This window comes from Myotis daubentonii, chromosome 8 (assembly GCF_963259705.1).
Source record: "Myotis daubentonii chromosome 8, mMyoDau2.1, whole genome shotgun sequence".
NCBI lineage: Eukaryota > Metazoa > Chordata > Mammalia > Chiroptera > Vespertilionidae > Myotis > Myotis daubentonii.
In genome coordinates this window covers 19,309,613-19,334,132 of record NC_081847.1, presented here as the reverse complement: position 1 = coordinate 19,334,132, position 24,520 = coordinate 19,309,613, and the positions used below count along the sequence as shown (strand labels likewise).

Here is a 24,520-nt window from a genome sequence, read left to right as displayed (position 1 = left end):
GGTGCTCTTGTGGGAGCCATCCACACAACTGTTGCCTCTGTGGCTGCCAGCATCACCTTGGCTACCTGCAGAAACACTCCTGCCATAGCCTCTCGGTGGAAAGCGCTCCCTCCCCATCAGGTTGAAACACTTAATATAAGACGAACAGAAGCAAAGGAAGAAAAAAGTACAGAGGGCTAGTCCTTCCAAAAAAGTTCGGTTTCCTTAGTACCACTCCCCAGGCCACATGGCACATCTCTCTGATTAATCTGGCTGTCACAGTTTCTCTCTGGGGAAACCTGAGATCAGTTTCCTGGTGGCTGGGTCAAAGGGCAGATGGATGCAGTGTCTTGTACATCCTTTTCCACTCACACTGGTGTTCCAGACCATGCCAGGCACCTCATTTCTCTCCTACCTCGTGGTGGATTATCTGTCAGAGCTTATGGCATGGGTAAGGGGGAGAGATCAACCAAAGGACTTCTATGTGTGCATATAAGCCTAACCAATGGACACAGACACCAGGGGGGTGAGGACATGAGTGGAGGGGGGAGGGGGGACAATGGGAGGATAAGGACACATATGTAATACCTTAATCAACAAAGAGAGAGAGAAAGAGAGAGAAAGAGCTTATGGCATGACCTTAGCTGTTTCTCCCCTAATAATGTGTCTAGAGTCTTAGTCCTAGGTGGCTAAGTCTATTCCAATGTGGGTGGCCACCTCTTTCTCAAAGGAAGTCTATTTAACCATGAGTGGTTGTAGAAGGGTCACTGGCAAGACCTGGCTGAATTACCTTTTCAGATTTGGTGCCTCCTCCTGGGTCCCTGGCTTGGGACCCACACATGTTTAACAGTCCCTTTAGCTACCGTACTTGGAGTGGGCAAAAGTAGGTTAATAATAATAATAATAATAATACAATAATTAATGAATAAATAATAATATAAGAAGAAACTATTTTGTGTACTCACAACGGTAAACTTACTTTTCCCCATCCCTGTATTTGAAGCATAGAGTTGTGGCCTGAGTCTTTTCTCACTTTATTATTAATCTTCATCATGTATGTATCATGACCCTACACTGAAAAGTTTGTTGTGTCTATGTTGGGATAGCCAATTCTAAAGAACACTGCTAGTAAGTAATGCTACTATTTGTGCCACGACAGCACAGCCAAGGGTGATCCTGAGTCAGGGGGTGAAAGGATTGAGAAAAGACAGACAAGAGAATGACAGCTGGGTCTCGGTGGGACGCTGCTCCCTGATGAGGAGACGACGACAGTGCCCACAAGCCATGTGTTTATTTTATAGCAGATGCCATGAGGCAAAGTAGGGGCGTGATCAAGTTGTTTACAGCATTCTCATGAGTTTCGACCTCATTTAACTACATGCACCTGAACTCTATCTCAAGGCATGTGGGGCTACGTGTTCGGACCATAAGTTCAAGCTTACAACCACAGCCGTTGGCTATGATTGTGCTGGGAGGACCCTGCCCTTACAGCTGGGACTTGCACATGACAATGAGAGGATGCTGTCCTTTCATTAGTCTGAGGCTTGAACCTAGACAAAACACTGCACCAGTGCCCCACAGCTATTAATAAACCCACAATAGTTATCCTATACTAGAGGCCCGGTGCACAAAAATTTGTGCACTCGGGGGGGAGGGGGGATCCCTCAGCCCGGCCTGTGCCCTCTATCAGTCTGGGACCCCTTGGGAGATAACGACCTGCTGGCTTGGGCCTGCTCCCGGGTGGCAGAGGGCAGGCCCAATCCCTAGGTGCAGCCCCTGGTTGGGCTCAGAGCAGGGCCGATTGGGGAGTTGGGGCGCCGCCTCCTGTCATGCACAGAGCAGGGCGGATTGGGAGGTTGGGATGCCACCCCCAGTCACGCTCAGGGTAGAGCCGATTGGGGTGTTGGGGCACCGCCCCCTGTCACACTCAAGGCAGAGTCAATGGGGAGGTTGTGGCGCCACCCCCTGTCACGCACAGAGCAGGGCCAATCAGGGGGTTGGGGCCCTGCCCCCTGTCACTCACAGAGCAGGGTCAATCAGGGGGTTGGGGAGCTCCCCCCCCCCCGATCACGCACAGAGCAGGGCCCATCAGGGGGTTGGGGAGCTCCCCCCTGTCATGCACAGAGCAGGGCCCATCAGGGGGTTGAGGAGCTCCCCCCTGTCACTCACAGAGTAGGGCCGATAGGGGAGTTGGCACACCGCCCCCTGTCACACACAGAGCAGGGCGGATCAGTGGGTTAGGGCGCCGCCCTCTATCATCCACAGATCAGGGCCGATCAGGGGGTTGGGCCACCGCCACTGTCACACTCAGGGCAGGGCCGATGGGGAGGTTATGGCTCTACCCCGTCACACACAGAGCAGGGCCCGTGGCGGGGGGGGGGGGGGGCACCGCCCTCTATCACCCACAGAGCAGGGCCGATCAGGGGGTTGGGGTGCCTTCACCTGTCACGAACAGAGCAGGGCCAATAGGGAGGTTGTGACCCTGCCCCCTGTCACACACAGAGCCACAGGGCGATCAGGGGGTTTGGGCGCTGCCCCCTGTCACGCTGATCCGGGTGCCGGGAGGCCTCTCGGCTCCGCTGATCCCAGTGCTGGGAGGCATATTACCCTTTTACTATATAGAATAGAGGCCTGGTGCACGGGTGGGGGCTGGCTGGTTTGCCCTGAAAGGTGTCCTGGATCAGGGTGGGGGTCCCCACTGGGGTGCCTGGCCAACCTGGATGAGGGGATGATGGCTGTTTGCAGCTGGTCACACACCCTTCAGGGTAGGGGTCCCCACTGGGGTGCCTGGCCAGTCTGGGTGAGGGGCTGAGGGCTGTTTTCAGGCTGGGACTGAAGCTCCCAACTGCTCCTTTTTTTCTTTTTTTTTCTTTTTTATTCTGGGCCAGCTTTAGCTCTGAGGCTCCAGCTCTTAGGCCTCCGCTCCTGAAAGCAGGTATCTGGTTTGTTTAGGTTCTATATCGAAACTCTGTATCAACTCCAGCTCTGAGATCCCAGCTGGGCTGAAAGCAGGTTTCTGGGGTTTTGTTTAGCGTCTATATTTGTTACAGTGTTTGAAACTGCAGGCTCAGAGGCCTCCGTCACTGAAGCAAGCAAGCCTCATGTTAGTTTCAAGCTGCCTGGCTGCTGGCTGCCATCTTGGCTGTCAGTTAATTTGCATATCTCGCTGATTAGCCAATTGGAAGGGTAGCAGTCGTATGCCAATTACCATGTTTTTCTTTTATTAGATAGGATAATAAAGAGCTGATATGCAAATGGTCGTCATGCCCTCATACCATCACACCATAACTGCTCAGACACTCAACACTGGGGAGAGAGCAATGGAGACCAGCCAGGCACAAATGAGGTTGTGAGAGAGGACTGGGGACAGGCCAGGCACAAATGAGCTCATGAGAGGAATGGGGACCAGCCAGGCTGCGGCTTGGGAGAGGGACAAGCTGCACGCCTTGTGGTCCTGGGCGCCAGTGGCTGCGCCTGCAGCCTGGGAGAGGGACAAGCCACCCGCCACGCGGTCCCGGGCGCCAGCATCTGAAGCCCAGGCAAAGCTGCCCGCCCATGGTCCCCTGCGGCTGCGGCCGGCCCAAGGGAAGGAAGCCCAGGTCCCGGGTGCCTGCAACCGACCAGAGGAGAGAATCCTGGGTCCCAGGTGTGGGGCAAGGTAGAGGCAGTTAGGGGCAATCAGGCCAGCAGGGGAGCAGTTAGGGGCGATCAGGCAGGCAGAGGGTTTAGGTGCGATCAGGCAGGCAGGCAGGCAAGTGGTTAGGAGCCAGTGGTCCCAGATTGGGAGAGGCAGTCGGACTTCCCCTGAAGGGTCCCGGATTGGAGAGGGACCCACCCCCCTCCATGCACGAATTTCGTGCACCGGGCTTCTAGTACAGGATAAATGAACTGGAAGGCAGATTTAAACTATTCATTACTAGTTTTTGGTAAGTTGTTATACTAGCCTTTTTTTCCCCTGAGTGTAAATAATAGTATATTATATTTTCTTTAGAAAATAAAATCACCTGAAGAAAAGTTAAGGTAATGCTAACGTTGTTTTATAAAAAATAAAACCTTTACTCAGGAGCCCAACCATTACTTATGGCTTCTACCTTCTAAATTTTCTCTGAAACAAGGTAATGTTTTGGATTCCTAACATCTTTCCAGAATGTCTAGCTTCTTCTACACAGAGATGTGGAGGGATTGTTACTCAGGAAGGAAAACATTTATTTTCCTTTTTTCTTTTGAGGGGAAAATCTTTTCATCTTCACCCTCATTAATTTTTATGGTTGGTATTTTCATTATATTAGCCAATAAGAGTCTGGACTAAATAAAGTACAAAACCAAAGGCATCTGAAAGGGCTTCCTGGCCAGGAAGATACTATATCCATCTCAGGAGTGTCTGGCTTCAGGGAAAACAAGTGAAATCTTGGCTGGCCAGGAAGGGCACCTAACAGAATCCAGGCAATGCTTTCTGCCTTTTTTTTCCTCTGAAAGCTCAGAAACAGAGTCACAGTTTATTTGTTGAATACACGCTCCTTGTTTCTTGTAACCATAGAGTCTGGCTTAGTTGAGTGTTTCTTAAGTCATGCTACTGCTGAGCCAATATTTATCATTTTTGAAATTTCCATGAGTCATAAAATAAACTGGAGAAACTCACTGTACCTTCTATGGGTGTTTCTTTTTTAGAGTTGCTTAAAAATAAAAGGAAAAAGGCTGAACCTGAAATCCCACACAGCATTTACCAGACCACATACTACTTCCTCATTGTGGAGGATCCTTCTCTAAATCAGGGCTATTCAAAGTGTGTGGCCTGTTGTCTAAAGCTCCTTTCCTCCCCAACAGCCCAGACCCCTCCTGTCTCCACAGGGTCAGGGGAGGGCTGCAAAGAAAGGAAGCTGTAGAGGCTTGAGGGAGGAAGTGACTCAGTGGCTCAAGGGATGGGAGGGAAGATTTTTCACAGGAGTCAGAATTAAAGGAGCAAGTAACTCCTTCCATTTCCAGCATGGAAAATCTTGTGAGGCGACCACCTCTTGATGGCTGAATCAGAATTTATTGACCAAATATTTTTTTTAAAAGACACTGTAAGCCCGTTGGTATGACTCTGGTTGAACGTTGACCCAGGAAGTAATCTGTAGGGGCACATGTCCAGATTGTGGGCTCCATCCCCCGTATGGGGTGCGCAGGAGGCAGCCAATCAATGACTCTTTCCCATCGTTGATGTTTCTATCTCTCTTCCTCTCCCTTTTTCTCTGAAATCCATAAAAATATTTTTTTTAAAAAAATTGCATGATGTGACATGTTTTGTCTCTCATTTACATGTGAGTGCGTGTGACATGTTATTTTCTCCTTTTGTGCCTATCAGCTCCCTTTCCCCAGTTGTGGATAGCTGGGAGAACCCCATTAGTCCGCAACCTCGACAATTATACCAAGTTATTGATTTTGCTGTAGAAACAGGCTGTGTCAAGAGCTCAAGGCCTAGAGTTCACAAATCAAAATGCACGAGTCTGCCTTAATATTACTAGAATAAATATTCCATAAATTGCTAATGTTGTGCTGGATATTCAATAAATCTTCTGTGTAGTACAGGCATAATATTTTAGAGCCAAAGGGGTTAAATTCTTCAACACCTTCAGTTTGCAGGTGAGGGTAGGGAGGCCCAGAGAGGTGCATCTCACAGGTCACACAGCCAGACAAGACTAGAACTTGTAACGATAGTATCAAATACAGTGGGGCCTTGACTTATGAGTTTAATTCGCTCTGAGACCGAGCTCGTTAAGGAGCTCCTTAACTCAAATTACTCTATCAACTCAGTGCAAAAAATCAGCCGAGAGACAGCTGGTATCTCAAAAAACTCATTAGTCGGGACACTCGTAAGTCAAGGCCCCACTGTACCTCACGGAAATGCTGGGATCTCAGTGATAAAAGTAAAACAGTTATACTAACAGGCACTTAAATTTCGCATCAGGACCATCGTCCCTCGGCTGTTTCTGGTGGAGCAGTGCTTTAACTTGCTCCATGTTCTTATTCCACCCCTAGATGAAGGGAAAACTAGAAAGAGGCTGGAGCAGCCCCCCAAAGCACACAAAATTCACATCTATATCTACTTAGGCATCGTGGTCCATGGAGTCTAATTTTTTTTTATAGGAACATGTGGTAATCTTTCCTTCCAAATATTGGTCCTGAGTGAGCCCTCCCACCATCTTTTCCTTAATTAAATGAGAAATCATTTCGGTAACGAACACACACTTCCTTCCTCTTGGGATGCCTCACTCATTAAGACCTGTTAACATCTCCCAGTCTGATCTGCCCCACCAGTTAGGATCCTGAGAATCCTCAAGGGAACCTGGGCTGAGTTTATCTTGTCATTGATCTGTTTTCACTAGTGATCTCCTTGTGGCAGGCGCATGACTTATTTATCTTTGCAGTCCTAGTAGCGACCATGGCTACAGCTGGCACACAGTAGGATCCCAGTAAACATCTGCTAGACCTAACTGAAAATACTTCAAAGCGCCATCCCATTGTGAATGCAACCAAGATCCTTCTTTTGCCTCCAAACACAGACTTTTATGTGTGTTTTTTTTTAACACTCTTTTCCATGAGAAAATCAGGTGGTAATAATAGATGACGGGGTGATGCAAACATCCTTTAAAAGGGCCAGGCTGCACAGACTCCTGCTTGGTTATCATTGTAAATATGACGCTTATATAAAGCTATAATTCAGGTTTTTTCTGTAATCCATCTTGATCTCTTTACCATGGTCTGGAGGTCCTACATGATCTGATTACTGGTTACCTTTTCAGCCTCAGCTGGGTCCACGCACCCTGGGCCTACGCAAGCATGTCAAACTCATGGCCTGTAGGCCAGCTGCCTCATTCCAGCTGCATTCACTGTCTTCCTTTGTCTTTTAGCACACCTAGCTCATTCCCTCTGCAGGGGATGCTCCCCACTCCTATCTTCACACTGCTGAGTCCTTCTTGGCATTTAAGAGTCAGCTTACATTTCCTCTTTGGAGATTTCTCTGAGCACCAACTTAAATGCGCCTTCACCGCCTCCAGTTATCTTCTGTTCTATCACCTAGTTTTATTGTCAATTAAGCACCTATCACCACCCAAGACTTTTTTGTTTAGTTGTTTATTATCTGCCTGTAGCTGACTAGAATTTGAGCTTCGGAACAGCAGGAACCTTTTTCTTATTCATGCTATGAACAGATTTGGCACATTGTAGACACATCGTAGATGTTGAAATAATGAATTCAGTAATTAAATTAAAAACAGAACTAAAGTTGCAATTATTATTTCTTCAAACCCCCCCCCCCCCAGCCCCGTTTACTAATTTCACTATCTTCAAATTTCTTTATACAGATACTGGCTCTTTTCTCTCTATCCTCCATGACTCTTAACTTTTTTTTATTATTATTATTCTTTGCATCTCTATTCTTTCTAGATACCTTCTGTGAGTTAATTCCTTGACCTTATCTTGCAACTCACATCTTCATTTTTTTAAATAAATGCACTGTTTTCCAACTCATCCAATAAATCTTTTAGTTCAAGAATATTTTAGACTCCTAATGTCTAATGTTTCTATAACTGCTTGTTCTTACTTCTGGTTTCCTAATAGCTTTCCTTATTCCTCTGAGAATATTTACTACGCTCAAATTCTTGTCCTGGTTCTTCTGCTTGAGTTTATTCAGTTGGCTATCTTTCTTTCAAAATGTTTGAATCCCTCCTGTCTCATTATATTTACCTATGGACTCATACACACATCCCTAGGATTTTCATCTCTCTACCAGGTCTTGTACAGAATACCTGGGGGAGGAGGTGAGAACTGGTGCCATTCCTGGTGAGTTTGGGGGTAGAGAGATGAGGATGCATCAAGCTGAGAAACCTCTGATGTTGCAATCTGTGCTCACCTCCCCACACCTCAACCAGGAGGACCTTCTAGATGACTTCCCAGTATCCCAACCCCTTTGTTCTAGGGTATAATTATTTAGTTCTCAGGGGCAGGGAAGGTAAAAGTGGGGTGAGGAAAAGTTCCAGGGTTGGGCAGCCACTTGCATATGTTAGTATCACCTCCCCACTCCCCAGCAAGGCTCCAGAACTGCCTTGACATTACCTGGCAGCCTCTGGGGTGGACACTGCTGGTTCTGAGGTTTTCCTGCCCTACGGCAGTCATGGGAGAGGCAGAGGTTTGCCGAGCATAACGGGATGGTGGTGGAGAAAAATGGGTCCCAACCAGAGAGCTTGCCACTATCAGCCTATTACTGTTTATGACATGCCTTTCTTCTCCATCTGTCATCTTCCTCCCATCCTTACCCATCGTGTAAAATAGTACTCATTTTTCCTAAAATTATATCTTTCGAGCTTTAAGAGCAGCCCTCTTATTTTTATGTTAGAATTTGTTGCAAAATTTCTATTCACTTCATTCCTACTCTTCAAGATTTTATAACTGTGATCACACTCAACCCTCAGGCTTATTTACATTCTGAAGAGTTTGAAGTCATTGAGTCTGTCATTATAGCAAATACTTGATTCCTTTATTTGTCCCTTTTAAAATATTTTATGGCTTTTTTTTTCTCCAAAAGTATAACAACCTGACTAGAACTGTAGAGAGAATGTAACATGCTTCTGAAAAACGGGAAGACAATATAGACAGATCCCCAAGATATACTGTGGAATGAATGAATAAGAGCAAGCTGCAGTCCCATATGCATTGTAGAGGCCATTTCTATTTTTTAAATGCTCCACAGTGTAAGGGTCTGTTAGGCTTCATGCTAAACTGATAACCTCTGATCTTGGCATGTGGATTGTGGGGGAGGAAACAGTGGGGCTCTTCATTTATCCCTAGCTTGTTTCCTTTTTAGAACACTTCCCCAAACCTTTCTTGAATTATCTAGTTTAATGGAAAGGCATCAGGGTAGCCCATGAACTCCCTGAAATTGTAGGCTAAGCTTTGTGAGTCATAGAAAATGTCTACTTTTCTAGAGAGAGGGTCTGTAATTTTCTTCAGAATCTCAGAGGGAACATTTGGTCCCAAAGGGGTTAATAACCACTGGTTAAGGTTGTTGTGCCACTTTCTACTCCATTTTCTCAGAGGTTAACACAAAAAGTTCATGTTATCTGAAAAACATGTCATATTTGTTCAATTTTTAATGTTATAAAATAGTGGTATATGACTTTTACCCTATCATAAGGACCAATAGAGAAATCAATTGTTACCACATGGTTCTGCATCATCCCCATGAATATACTTTTTTAAAAAATATATATTTTTATTAATTTTTAGAGGGAGAGGGAGAAAGAGAAACATTGATCAATTGCCTCCTACACATCCCCCACCAGGATTGAGCCTGCAAACCAGGCATGTGCCCTGACCGTGAATTGAACCAGCAACCTTCCAGTGCATGGCATGATGCCCAACCATCTGAGCCACAGTGGCCAAGGCCCCATGAATATACTTAAATTTAGCTCTTTCCTAAAATAGATGCCTGGGCCCTAGGAGCTGCCTGCATGTCCACAGTGTTTTCTCTACAGTTTCCATTTGCTTTGTTTTGTACAAGACCCCCTGTAATGTGAAGGAAGAACCAGAGGTACCTCATTTTCTTGTTCAGCATTACCCATGAGTGATGTGTCATGTGGCCTGACAGTAAAGGTCATGGGTTTGGAAACAGATCACTTATTCTTTTGGGCTCCTAGGGAATAGCTCTTCACCATATTACCTCATCTGTAGAATGGGACTAATAATGTCATCTACCCATGGCAGTCACCACTAGTTATCTCCAAATGCCCATTTCCCCCTTCTTCCTTAGTAAAGAAACCCCAATTTCTTAGCTGAGTACACTTATGCTCTGAGAACAGACCACATGACCCAGCTGTATGCCTAAGTTCTGGTCAATGAGATAAAAGTGGAAATCCACTCAGTCTAGTACTTCTTTTTAAAAAGAAAAGGGTGGCCCTAACCGGTTTGGCTGGGTGGATAGAGCATTGGCCTGCAGACTGAAGGGTCCCAGGTTTGATTCCGGTCAAGGGCATGTACCTTGGTTGCTGACACGTCCCCAATGGGGAGTGTGCAGGAGGCAGCTGATTGATGTTTCTCTCTCATTGATGTTTCTGACTCTCTATCCCTCTCCCTTCCTCTCTGTAAAAAAATCAATAGAATAGAAAACAAAAAAAAAAAGGAAAGGGTGAACTTCCAGTTTCCAGTTCTGCATGTAAGGAGCTTCAAAGCTGCCACTTGGTCCTAATGACAAGTAAAAAGCTGAACAGGTAACTCTTCTTGGATTTGTAAGAGAGGAGAGGACAACGGGCAAACTGCTGCCCCCAAAACTGGAGACAGACAGGCAAATACAGGGAATTGCGGCTTACCAGAGCAGACACTCCTAAGCAGAAACCACTGTGGGAACCTGTGGCAGGAAAACTTGAACTGTACTTGTCAAATTGCTGGAGGCTCAGTGTGGAGAAGTCTGAGAGTTAAAAACTAGGGAGACTCATTCATAGGAAGGGCTCCCACACTTCTGTGGGTTCAGGGGTATTAGCAGAGGCTACCTGACCTGGGGAAGGGAAATATCCCAACCATTCTAGCCATCCTGTCCCAGCTACCAGTAGAGGATGGGCGCACCGGGGGAGGGGGAGCACAATGAAAACAGTTGTGAAGTTCACAGTCTATAGCACAGACTCACTAAAGGACTGAGACCTAATTGCAGGACTATAGAAACCTTCTCCTCCCTGCCACACCACACCATCACATTACTAAAGGTCTGTTTACTGCAGTTCCTTTTCCCTAGTACGTCATGGCAAACTATCAAGAAAAAATTTTAAGGCATACTAAAAGGCAAAAATCACAGAAATGAAGAATGCCTTTGATTGGCTTATTAGTAGACTGAGCACAGCTGAGCAGCTGAGGAAAGCATCTTTAAAGGACATATCAAGAGAATCCACAACATCAAAAAGCAAAAAGACTGAAAAAGACAGAACAGAATATGCGAGGACTAGAGGACAACTACAAAAGGTGTAACATATGCATAACAGCAAGACCAGAAGAAGAAAAAAAGAAATAGAAGAAATGTTTGAAACACAGTGACTGAGAATTTCCCCAAATTATTGTCAGATATCAAACAACAGATCTAGGAAGCTCAAAAAACACCAAGCAGGATGAATTAAAAAAACAAACGAAAGCCAAAAAACAAAAACAAAACTACACCTTAGCACATCATTGTCAAATCAAAGATAAAGAAAAAAAATCCTGAAAGAAGAGGGAAAAAAACACCTTATCTATAAGAGGACCAAAGATAAGAATTACCTGTGACTTTTCCTCAGAAATGGTGTAAGCAAGGAGAGAGTGGGGTGAAATATTTAGTGTTGAGAGATAAACTCCACCAACTTTGAATTCTGTACCTTCAATATTGTCATTCAAACGTGAAGGAGAGCCCTGGCCAGTGTGGTTCAGTTGGTTGGAGGGTCATCTCATACACTGAAAGGTCATGGGCTCCATTCCTGGTTGGAGCACCTATGAAAGGCAACCAATCATGTTTTTCTCTCACATCAACGTTTCTCTTCCTCTCTCTCTCAAATCAATAATAACACATCCTTGGGTGAGTTCTAAAAAAAAAAAAAAAGTGAAGGAGAATAAGGACTTTCTCAAACAAAAACTGAATTTTTTGCCAGTAGACCTACCTTGCAAGAAATGTTTTTAAAAATTTATTTAGAGAGGAGGAAAATAAAATATGTGAGAACTCAGATCTACACAAAGAAAGGAACATTGAAGAAATAAGTAAAATAAAAATTTTTATTTTTCTTATTCTTAATTGATTTAACAGATAAGTTTATTCAAATACTGGCAACAATGTATTTGATTATATACACTTATGTATATATCTGTGTGTATACACATGCTTATGTTTGCTTATATGTTAAGTGAAGTAAATGACAGCAATGATACAAGGGACTGGAGGAAGGAATTAATATTATTTTGTTATTATAAAGAGTGTTAGTGTTATTTGAAAGTGGACTTGGATTCATTGTAAAGATACATTGCAAACACTAGGGCACCCACTAAAAGAAATAAAATTTATATGAGAAAAAATGTAATTCTATAAAATGTTAAATTAAAACCTCAAAAGGCAGAAAAAAAGGGATAATAAAAATAGGAAGGAAGTTGAAGGGCAACAAATAGAAAACATAGTTTTGAATATCAATGGCCTAAATGTATCAACTAAGACAGCAATTTTCAGAGTGAATCAAAAAACATGAGCCAATTATGTTGGCTTGGCAAAATCCATTTTAAATATAAAGACACATATAAATTAAAAGTAAATGGATGGCGACAAAATACTATGCTAACCCTAATTTAAAAAAAAAGCAGGAATAGCTATATTAACTTCAGACAGAGCAGACTTAAAAGAAAGTTATCAGAGATAAAGGGCATCATCCTATATAATAAAAGGTTAATATGCAAATTGACCCTAACCACAGAATGACCACTGGACCAGTCACTATGAGGCACACTGACCACCTCTTAGTCCCGTCCCCCCTGGCCATCAGGCACCGATCACCCAACAGCAAACGGGGAACCGGGGGTGGGTGACGGCAGGGGGCGGGGCAGGTTGCAGGCAGCTGGGGAAGATGGCCCTGATCGCAGGCCAGGCCTAGGGACCTTACCCGCGCACGAATTTTGTGCGCCAAGCCTCTAGTATGATGATAAAACGGCCAAGCCTCTAGTATGATGATAAAACGGTCAATTCTCTAAGAACATACAACAATTCTTAACATGTATGCACCTCATGTAGTTGCTTCAAGCTACATGAAGCAAAAACTGATAGAATTGCAAGAAACAGACAGTTGGAGTCTGATAATCCCTCTGTCATAAATGAACAGATCCAGCAGGCTGAAAATCAAATCAGAAAGCAAGCTATCGGACACCACACTCCAGCATAAAACCCTTAGACAAAACACCAACAAAAGCAAAACAACACAAAACACCTGGACAAGGTTTATTTCTCTGTAAAGCCATAGACCAAAGTGACAGCAGTGGTTACCTGTGAGAAGGCAGGCACCAGAGACTATGGAAATAGAGACCAGAGGTGCTCAAGGAACTTTCCTTTATTGTGTTGTTTGGATCTTTTTTTTTTTTTTTTAATATATTTTATTGATTTTTTTACAGAGAAGAAGGGAGAGGGATAGAGAGCTAGGAACATCAATGAGAGAGATCGATCAGCTGCCTCCTGCACGCCCCCCACTGGGGATGTGCCCGAAACCAAGGTACATGCCCCTGACCGGAATCGAACCTGGGACCCTTCAGTCCGCAGGCCGACGCTCTATCCACTGAGCCAAACCGGTTCGGCTGGATCTTTTATAATGAGAATATATTCACATCTTATTATATGATTAAAATTATTTTTTAAAGACTATAGACATAAACAAGAGAACAGGTGAATTTGCAGGGAGGCGGAGGAGAAACTAGAAAGCTTTTTCTACACTATATACTGACAGAGTTATTATACTGCCTTGCAAAAACACTTTTTCCAGTCTACTGATTAACATTAATGTTTAACTTACACTTCCCTGTCACTCATAAAAGGTTTTAAATAAAAGTGCCTACATGTTCACAGATTAAGTATGCAACAACATATTAAGTATGTTTCCTAAATGAGAAGTGAAATATACACATCTCATATTTAAAAGAGATTTTATGTTAATACTTGCTCCCTCTGTGGGATGAGGAGGAATGAAAATATCCAGCAAATTTATGTGTAAATGCAGAGGTTAAAATTCAATGGGACCTTAAGATCAATGGGTTCCCTCTTAGATTACAGTGAACTGATATAGACGTTTGCTTGAGGAATTGTAAACATCTTCAGATATTGGTTTACTTACTGAACAAACTGTATTAAATACCTACTACATTATCAGGAGCTATGCTAGTCCAAATAAGATGCATCCTAAACAGCCCTTGTCCTCAAGGAACTCAGTCTAATCTGATGATGGTGGATATCTGTGTGTGTGTGTGTGTGTGTGTGTGTGTGTGTGTGTTACTTGCTATACCAGCAGTAGGGAAAAACTTTTAAGGTCTCACTACTCAAAGCTGCAGACTGGCAGCATTTGAATGACCTGGGGGGCAACTGTAATCCCAGCTTTAACCCCCTGCACCTGCATTTTAAAAAGATCTTCAGGAGACCTGGATGCTCATCAAGATTTGAGAAGTGATGAACTGTGGGGTTATGGAAGGAGCACTATCAGTCCCTTGGGAAGTGGTCAGAGGTCTTCAGACTATAGGGTTATAAGAACCTTTCAGGCTGAGAAAGGAGCAGGCTCAGGGTAAGAGGGCTTCTGGAAGAAAACTGGGCACTACGGAAGATATGGAGACAAGGCAGGAAATTAAAGATAGCTGAGGCCAGAGGCAAAAAGGCCAGGCTGACCTGCTAATTCTGGAGGAAGCCATAGGAAAATTTAAGCAGCGATGTGACAGGATCCAATTCTTATGTTTGGACGTAACTCTGGTGGCAGAGTGGAGGATGAAATGCAGTCCAGACGATGGAGCAGACCGGCTGTGTATTCCCTTAAATGAGCAGGATTCAATTTTGGACTAGAAAGGACATCTTGAGGACTTAGAAGTGGAGGCGGGCACTGAATCCCGTTCAACCAGACAGACAGACAATGGGTTCCAGCTGCAGGGGGATACAGGAAGGTTCTTTCTTCTCAAAGCAGCATCACCTGGGAATTGTCAGAAATGCACATCCTCAGGGTCCCATCGCAGAGGTTCTGCGTCTGCAACTCGGGCGGGTGGGCAAACAACTCTAACTGAACGAGTTCCCTTTGAAAACCACTGCTCAGCCTGCCAAAAATCTTGTGGCAAATTGTATAGGCTTAGAATGGTCACAACTTGCTTCCTCTCTTAAAAAGAAAACAAAACAGCCCCGGGCTGAGCCAGGACCTATGAACCAGGAGGTCACCGTTTGATCCTGGGTCAGGGCACATGCCTGGGTTGCAGGCTCCATCCCCAGTGTGGGGGGCGCAGGAGGCAGCCAATCAATGATTCTCTCTCCACATCGATGTTTCTCTCTCCCCCTCCTTTCCTCTCTGAAATCAATAAACATTTTTTTTTTAAAAAAAGGAAAGAAATGAAAACAAAAACATGATGAGTAATAAGAAATGAGTTTCCATGCTGAATGGTCAGAACAAAAGCCACTTACAATCTAGATTTTTAGATAATGCCCAGCAAAAAACCACACACAACGCCCCCCTCCCACACACACATACACATACACTGACCATCCTGTCCAAAAGCCTCACATTTGGAGAATTAACCGGTTTGGGAGAGGTCGTGATGGTCTCAGTATCTTAAATTGAAATACGACCTAAAATAAAAGAATCAATCCAGTTTCAAATTCTTTGTGCCCTTTACTCCCCACAAAAACACCCTCAGAAAAAAAACGCTGGGATTCCTTCTGGCCGTCTGAAAACTGTGTTTCTGACGCAACCGCCCATAAAAAAAAAAACAAAACAAAACACACAATCCCAAATTTAAAGCCCCAAAAAACGGAGCAGCGGGGTTGGCGCCATCACCCCAAGACCAGCCGACCGTTTCCCAGCTACACCCAGCGGACCGCCGGCCTCCTTTCTCGGGCTGTTCCCAAAGATAAATAAATCACTCCCTGTTTTTTTCCAGACCTGACATTAGCGGTGACTCAGAGCACTCGGTAAGGCCACAGTCGCCTCCGGAAGGAGGGCAAATGTGCAGATTTTTTTCCTTAGACGAGGGCCCAACGTGCCGGGCTGGGCCAATCAGGGGAGGATGGCGGGAATCGCACCAAAGTAGGTAAAATATGCGGTATGCATGCCCCTCTGCCGCCGCCCGCGCCTCAGCTCCCGCCTGGCCTCGCGACTCCTTCTCCCCAACCCCGCCTCCCCGCCTCCCCGCCTCCCCTCCTAGGCCCCACCCCAGCGGCGGCGCACACCTGGCCAGGTAGCCACTTCCTTGTAAGGCCAACAGCTTCACAGTGGGCGGGGCGCCACGTGGCCCCGCCTCTTGGGGGGAGACGGGCCACTGGCCCCGCAGGTGCCAGGCCAAGCTCCGCCTCCTCGTCCCCCGCAGAAGAGAGAGGGACCCACCCCCACTCCCCTCGGCCCGGAGCTGGTGAGGGGGACCCCAGTCAGACTTCTGGAAGGTCCGGAAGGTGAGGAAGACCCCTTCCGCGTGCAGTCCCGAAGGCCGCTCGGGCGGGGCGTTACCCGGCCTTCCGGTTGCGTAGCAACGGCGGGCAGCGCGTGACGTGCGCAGCCGTGTTTGGGCCCGCGGCGCGCTCACGCGCCCTCCCCCTGGTAGGCTCGCTCCCTGCGTCGCCACCTCGCTCGTTTGCTCGGCCCCGCTGCTGTGAGGACACTCGGCGCCCGCCGACTCCCTGCCCCGCGTCCCTGCGACCGCCTCGGCGAACATGGTGAGTGGAAGAGAGTGCGAGGCGTGAGCTGACGCGGCGGGGGCGGCGCGGCTGCGGCGCCGCGGGGGTCGGGCTGAGGGGCGAACGCCGCCCCCCACCCTCCTTCCGCCCCGAAGGGACCCGCGTCCCTCAGCCGTCTCCCGCCGGGGGAGGGTCTTGGGCGTCTGTCGCCCGCGGACCCGCTGGGCCCCGCGTCCCGGAGCGGCTCCACGGCCGCTGTGCGTTGGTCGCAGCTGCTGCTTGGCCGCCGTCCCGGAGCGTCGCCTCGGAGGTTTCTCCGCCCTGGCCTCGGTACCACCAGTTGGAGTCGAGTTCTCCCCGCCTCGGCAAGATCGATTGGGGGGTGGGGTTCGCCAACCCCGGGCGGGGGGCGTGGGAATCCGGAGCGGCCTTGTTCGGGGCATGTTCCCCGGAGCCCGGCACAGATGCGCTGGTCAGGTCTGTCCATCTCGAAAAGGAAAAATACGGCCTTTATTGAGCAGCCCTGGGGGGCGCAGTGATCCCCGAGCCTGACCCGGGCAGGTTAAGGACGGGTGGCCTTTAGCCGCTTTCTCGGCCGTGTCGGGCCGTCCATCCGTCCGTCCGCTTCCTGCTGCGCTCTCCCTGTGCTCGTCAGGCTTGGCGGCGTTTGCTTTAACCCTCGCCGGCCCGACCTCGCCGGGTGCGGCTGGAAAATGCCTTTCACCTGTACACAGTGTGGCTGTGCTTCAGAACTCGGCATGCAAGGGGTGGGCATGATGCAGGCGTACGCATAAAAACAAATGGGAAAAAAAAACTTTTTTAAAGTCCGTAAAATTATCCCAGTCTCTAAAACAGCGGTTCTCAACCTGTGGGTCGCGACCCCTATGGCGATCGAACGACCCTTTCCCAGGGGTCGCCTAAGACCATCCTGCATATCAGATATTGACATTCCGATTCATAACAGTAGCAACATTACAGTTATGAAGTAGCAACGAAAATAATTTTATGGTTGGGTCACAACAGAAGGAACTGCATTTAAAGGGCCAGAAGGTTGAGAACCACTGCAAAAGTAAACATGCTCAGTAGGTGATGGACACTGCTTAATTTACATATTTTCCCGTCTAAACTGGAATTCCAGTGTGCCGTAAAACAGTGTTCTTAAGTAGTATTCTCAAGTGGAACATTTTGTCGTTTTCTTTAGCCTGCAGCACGCCATGACCATTTTTGGTCAGCGATTTGCAGGCAGAGGCTTACCACACTGCTAGAAATATTACAGTTTTTGCATCTGTCTGCGTGGAAGCAGTTGGTGCCAGCTTATTTGCATCCAAAATGTTTTCACGGAATAGTAGTTTTGGTTTTCTTAAGGTATTGCAATATTGCAACTTTCATGACTGTGCACACAGTCTCATTAGTGGAAGGAAATGAGATTAATCAGTAGTTTCTTGGTGACTGAGGATATGTATTGGGAATTTGATAGTGTTCAGTTTCTGATTCTTCTTTGGTTTAATTATGTAAATCATAAAGAGAATCAGCATTTAAGATTTTTAACCTCTTTAAGATTATAAATACATGTACTACTTCATACTAAAAGACCATTTTAACCTAAGGGTTTTGAGTGCTAGTACATCAGCTCTGACGAAAGTGCTATGAAACCTGCTTTAGGGTCTTCTAATTTGACATTCTATGTTTTTGAGTTGCTAGACTGCAAACTTTATTTTGTTTGAAAATAGGGCCAAGCATTTTAACGTTAGTTAAATAGTTAAACTTTAGTTAAAGCTTTACTTCCATATTTTTGTAATTCAAATAAAATGAAGAATCTGTTTTACTTACTGGTTCTTGTGGGAGGAGGAGAAACACAAATCAAGATGGGTGATTCCAAGTACATTTCAAACTTCTTGGTGTAGAGAGGTTAAGAAAAGACTTTATATGGTGACAGGAGAAGATTTGACTTTACTGGGTGGGCACAAAGTGCAATATACAGATCTTGTAACAAACCCACACCTGAAACCTATATGTTCATGTTGACCAGTGTCACCCCAATAAATATAATGAATTTTAAAAAAGAAGACCTTATAAGCTAGTCTTGTTTGGATGCTTGCAAAGAAAGTTGGTTATTCTTGTATGTAATCCTCATGAGAATAGAGCATTTCCCTTCAGTCCAGCTACTATAGGATATTGTGAAGATGGAAAGTTCCTTTATTATCCCAGATTTTAGCATTTTACCTTGGTATTTTATCTTTTTTAGATTTGTTGTCTAGATCCTGGGCTCAAATTTTTTAGTTTTTTAAGTTAAATTTTAACTGTTGATGGTTTTGTTCTACATTAACAAAATCACTTCCTGGTACTCACCAAGTATTCCAGAAGCATTTTGGAGTAAAGCAATTTGAAACCAACTCAAAAGATAAACCCAGGGCACTTTACCATGAAATTTCATGTTTTCAAAGTCTCACTTTACAGTGCCAATAAAAGGAAAAAAGAAAAAAAAGATGCCTACCCTCCACATGAACCACATCTACACACTCCAAACAAAACTTTGGCGTATATGTGTTGGGTGTGCCAGTTTCCTCATTTAAAGATTGATTACCAGCCCACCCACCAAATTCTTTGGGTTATCTGCTCAGTAGTTCTTGTGTTGGGTATGGATTGAGACATAACATAGACTTTCCTAGCTCCTCTTGTAACTGATAGTGTGTTCATTTGCAGTATAACTACATTGCTTTCTCTGAACTAAGAGTGTAGTGTTGCCCCTGAAACAGAGTAAAGGTCTATATGATAATCTAATCCGTAACTTTATTCTAATCAGAATGCTGCTCTACCAAACTGAACTAATTGGCTCAGACTGAATTACAAATGTATTGTACCACTTGATGATTAGCAAAAACACTTTTATTTATAACAACCTAGTGGAATAGGTTGGGCATGTGTTAATGTGCCTACTTAACGTATCAGAAAACTAATGGATTGACTTGTGTGACCACTTCTGACTCCACATCAAATTTTAAAAATAATTTAAAAATTAATTTAGAAACATTTTAAGTGGAAAACTACATAGAACAACAAGTTCCTTTGAAAAAAAGATTAACTTTTTGCCGAATTTCAGGCTATGCTACCGTTACATTTACCTATGCATTTTCTAATCCCAGAAATAACCAACCACTCCAGTGTCAAAGATATAATGCACCAACCAATTAAGGAAATGATTTCTTTTTTAGGCTATTGCAATTGGGAGGACATCGTTTAGTGAGGAACATCTCAAAAAAAAAAGGGGGAGGGAATGGGGACCTTGGGCAGGTAAATCAGGGAGTCTTAAGGGCAGAATCCTTTTGTTACTTGTTCCCCAGAACACACAATGATGGGAGTGGATTTCTTAACTGGCACTGCTTTCCAGGAGCACAGGGCTCAGGTAAAATTCAACATAGTCACCTGAAATTAATGTATTTCATTCTCATTGGCATTTCCATACTTTTAGCTATATATGTATGTATCTGCAGAAGTATATGCTGTATTGCCTTGATTTTTTTATATGTATATATTTTGATTTTGATACATATGCTTTGCGCATCCTTTTGCAACTTAAAATTAAACTTGGTCAGTTTTAGGGGGTGGGATGGATTTTAATTTTAGTTGTGGCTCTGGTTCTTTATAAAATAAACAGCTGAATACTTTCTATTTTATGACTATACTAGGGGCCCAGTGCACAAATCTGTGCACCTTGAAAGGAACTGTGGGCCGTGAGGCTCTGGTAGGCACAGGGGCAGGTCTTAGCCCATCCTCCGCATTCCACCCGTCTCTCCCACTGCAGCCTCTGGTACTCTGTCTGCTGGCAGCCCCGTTCCCACTGCTGCCACTCGCACCAGCTGATGGCATAGAACGATTGGGGCTGGTGCCAGCAGCGGGTGCAAGCAGGGCCGGCGCTGGCAGTGGGTGCAAGCAGTGGCTCCGGCGCCAGCAGCGGGTGCAAGTGGGGCCATGGGAGCAAAGAATTTTCAGTAACCACCAGAGGCTCGCCCTGATGATAGCAACTGGCGCCCCACCTTGGTCTGGTGCCCCCGCTCACCTGCTCCAGCATCCTGTGCAGCCATTTTCTGCGCACGCCCCCTAGTGGTCAGCGCATGTCATAGCGACCGGTTGTTTGGTTGTTCTGCCATTCGGTCTATTTGCATATTAGCCTTTTATTATATAGGATTAAGTTTATCCATTGCCCTATTGATGGATATTTGCCCAACTTTTTGCCCTTTTATCTTTTTTTTTTTTTTGCAATATATTGTTTCCATTTTTTTCCAAGTATATTTTTATTGATTTCAGAGAAGAAGAGATAGAAACATCAATGATGAGAAAGAATCATTGATTGGCTGTCCCCTGGATGCCCCTCCCTGGGGATCAAGCCCTGGGCGTGTGCCCTGACCAGGAATCGAACCATGACTCCCTGGATCATAGGTTGATGCTCAATCACTGAGCCATGCTTGCCAGGCTCCATTTTTATATATTACTATATATTGATTCTCTAGCCCAGGGGTGGGCAAACTTTTTGACTCGAGAGCCACAATGGGTTCTTAAACTGGACCGGAGGGCCGGAACAAAAGCATGGATGGAGTGTTTGTGTGAACTAATATAAATTCAAAGTAAACAAAAGGGTACGGTCTTTTTTTTTTTAAATTTTATTCATTTCAAATGGGCCGGATGCAGCCCGCGGGCCGTAGTTTGCCCACGGCTGCTCTAGCCCTAGTGAATATCTTCTTGGTTTATATGCAGAAGTAGAAGCCCTGGTTTGGAGACCATGCATATGTATTTTTTTAATCTGCCATCAGAGGTTCTAGTTTGCATCCATCCAATCATCTACATTTAGGGGCCTGTTTCTCCATTTCTTTTCACTACTTGCTATTATGAGACTTACAACCTTTGCCAGTCTGATGGGTGCGAAATGTTTTCTCATTCTTTAATTTGTATTTCTCTGATTAGTAGGAGTTGAGTATCTTTTCATTGCAGCTTAATTTTTGCTTGCATGCTCATCGGTGAACTTGACATTGTGTAAAACCTCGTCATATCTTCATCTAAGCTAATTTGTGGAGCCATCAAGTAAACCCAGACTTAAAATCAACAAGAAAGTGACTGTCAAGACCAGAACCACATACATACAGAGGACTAATATTCCTCTCCTCTGGCACCTAGTTTTTTTGCAAGCCTCAAGCTAAGTAAGGAAAGTTTAGTACTCTCTCTTAATTCTAGATACCTGCCATTGTTGGGTCATAGTAGTAGCAGAATGCAGTGATCCACGATAGAGTTCCATTTTTGCCAAGGGCCATGGATGTTAACATCCTTTGCGTTATACTTACACCTTTCTTTTTTCTAGGCAGTTAATCTAGCAAAATGTTAAAAACAAATAAACAACAACAAAACCCTACAAGGGATATATGGGAACTCTCTGTACTTTCTGCTCAATTTTACTGTGAACCTAAAAGGTCTCTGAAAAATAGTCTATTGAAAAAACAACAGACAAAACAAAAATAACTGTGACTATTTTTTATAAGTAGAATTGGTTTGAATCAAAATGGTCTTTAACTTGGTGTACAGGAAGACTCCAAACATTTGTGTTTTTATAATAAATAACTATTTTCTTTCAGTAATAATTAAGATACTTTGAGATGAACACCATAGTTGAAGTTTGAAAAAGATCTTGAAACTCTTGAAAAACTAGATTTAATATATATATGCATTGGTGGTTTTTTAATTTTTTTGTTTTGTTTTTAGTTTTGAAGGATTACCATTTTTATTTATTACTTTTCCTTTTCTACATTTATCCATTTTAAAATTAGCCTTTGAACTTTGGAGATGAACAGTGAGAGCACAGGGAAATCAGACCATAGATGAATTGTTCTTTGATTTTTATGTAACCAAAGAAAACTTCATCTAGCCTAGGAGTATATGCACTGTTTTTATCTACAGAACAATTATCTAGTCTCTGAATAATTAGGCCTAGTCTTTTTACTCTACAGCAGTGGTTCTCAACCTTCTGGCCCTTTAAATACAGTTCCTCATGTTGTGACCCAACCATAAAATTATTTTCGTTGCTACTTCATAACTGTAATGTTGCTGCTGTTATGAATCGTAATGTAAATATCTGATATGCAGGATGGTCTTAGGCGACCCCTGTGAAAGGGTCATTCGATTGCCGAAGGGGTGGCGACCCAGAGGTTGAGAACCGCCGCTCTACAGGCATGCTTCTTTTATTGTGGTTTGCTTTATTGCACTTCATATATGTTGAGTTTTTTACAAATTGAAGGCAAGAACCCTCACCAGCAAAACAATTATGGCTGGCTTTATTCTGATACTCACTTTATTGCAGTGGTCTGGAACCCAACCCCCAATATCTCTGAAGTATGCCTGTACTGTTTGATATTTGCATATCTAAACCACAAAACAGGTAGAAGATTGTTACTGAAGTATCTTTAACTTCCTTCCCTTGTAGCATAATAATGCCTTTCTAGATTGTCCATGAAAGCCATACCCAAAGATTTATACCTAATACTTCAGAAATATTTTAATCCCAGCTTTTCTTCTGTCCCTACCTCCTTGCCTTGATGTTAGAAGTGACTTTTCACTTGAAATTGTGCTTCTAAAAGCTATCTCCTGTTCATTTTGCTTGAAATTCTACATTGGGAGAAGTATAGAAAAATAAACATCAGATTGGTTCATGTTAGTAATACTTTGACAAACTTGTTACATTCATCATCGTGAAGTCTTCTATACAAGGACCTCCATAAAGTTGAGTAGTTTTTAGTCTAGTGATACTTAACTTTTGAAGATAATTCTTTCAGTAGCTGACATTGTAATGCTTATGTGGTTTGCTTTGGTATATTAAAAATCAGGGTTTTTTTTCTAAAATATATTTATTGATTTTTTTACAGAGAGGAAGGGAAAGAGATAGAGAGCTAGAAACATCTATGAGAGAGAAACATCGACCAGCTGCCTCCTGCACACTCCCCACTGGGTATGTGCCCGCAACCAAAGTACACGCCCTTGACCGGAATCAAACCTGGGATCCTTGAGTCCGCAGGCCTACGCTCTGTCCACTGAGCCAAACCGGTCAGGGCTTAAAAATCAGTTTTTATGTAGATCTTTAAAAAAGCAATAGACTTAAGTAAAAATGCAATTAAAATTCTTAAAATTGACATTTTAATCTGTAGTTGAAGGTATGAAAAAGCTGATAGTTTGGCTTTTTTTTTTTTTTTTTCATAACGTGGGGAATATCAAAGAACTCCGTTTTGTTGCAACAGGGCTCAGGATGAGCATTTAAAAGTTGGACACTTCAGTGCATACTGTAGCAAGAAACCTACATTTAAAATGAGTCTGTCACTGTATTTGTACTTTTGGAGCATATTGAAGGAAGACTGTTTACTCCTTTTGGCATTTTTGCTTTACTTTATAGGATGTTACTCCCATTTGAGTTATCACAGAAAAGAAAGATTAATTTCTGACCCATATTTTTATCTTGACTTGCTTTCAGAAAATCGCCAACTTTAAATGTAATTAGTATTTACTTTAGAGTGGTTTCACATGACATGTTTTTTTTACGTTGGTAGTATTTCCATGTAGTAATAGAGCTAAAACTAAAGTATAGGCAAATACTGGTAAGACTCCTTCAACTTGCTAGGGCACAATCTTTTAAGGCAATTGTTGAAGCTCTAGAGCAATGAGGAATTCTGAAATCATTGAAATCTTGTTTTAAGAATGTTGTAAGTAATCTTTTGGCCATTGTTGTCGAACAGAAATAAAATATGAGTTACGTATGTACTACTTAAAAATTTATTAAATTTATTGGGGTAACAGTTAATAAAAGTATATAAATTTCAAATGTACATTTCTATAATATATCATCTGTATATTGCATTGTGTTCATCACCCAGAGTACATATGTACTTTTAAGTTTTCTAATAGCCCCATTGTAAAAGTAAAGAGAAAAGGTGAAATTTATTTAACTCAATATATCTGAAATAAGTCAACATTTAGTCTATATAAAAATTAACGAGACATTTTACATTCCTTTTTCATACAAGTTTGAAATCAGTATATATTTTACACCTACAGTACATCAATTCAAATGTTCAATTTTCATAAGAAATATTTGATATATATTTAGGTTTAAGTTTTACTGTTGAAAAAGTAGATTCA

At 43.8% G+C, this 24,520-nt stretch overlaps 2 protein-coding genes across 5 annotated transcripts in view; one reads left to right on the top strand and one right to left on the bottom strand.

Moving 5' to 3' along the window:
- Positions 1–13,303: 13,303 nt before the first annotated feature.
- Positions 13,304–16,981, bottom strand: LOC132239330 (gametogenetin-like). 3 transcript variants are annotated; one of them, XR_009454025.1, is made up of 2 exons: positions 15,225–15,865; positions 13,304–14,666 (listed from the first exon to the last, which is right to left on the bottom strand). XR_009454025.1 is itself a non-coding variant. In XM_059705479.1 (2 exons), the coding sequence occupies exons 1-2, from the start codon at positions 16,792–16,794 to the stop codon at positions 14,663–14,665; spliced, it is 888 nt and encodes a 295-aa protein (XP_059561462.1). In that variant the 5' UTR covers positions 16,795–16,981; the 3' UTR covers positions 13,304–14,662. The 3 variants fall into 3 exon arrangements, 1 of the variants encoding a protein (XP_059561462.1); XR_009454024.1 differs by having other exon boundaries at positions 15,624–15,865; XM_059705479.1 differs by lacking the exon at positions 15,225–15,865 and adding an exon at positions 15,911–16,981.
- The window catches only part of DSTN (destrin, actin depolymerizing factor), a 48,611-nt gene continuing 40,342 nt past the window's right edge, over positions 16,252–24,520 (top strand). The window contains exon 1 of one of the 2 annotated variants that reach the window (XM_059705481.1): positions 16,252–16,390. In XM_059705481.1, the coding sequence (XP_059561464.1) occupies positions 16,388–16,390 (3 nt within the window). In that variant the 5' untranslated portion in view covers positions 16,252–16,387. Of the gene's footprint in view, positions 16,391–19,685; positions 19,755–24,520 lie in introns of those variants that run through there. The other variant, XM_059705480.1, reaches the window with a different exon arrangement.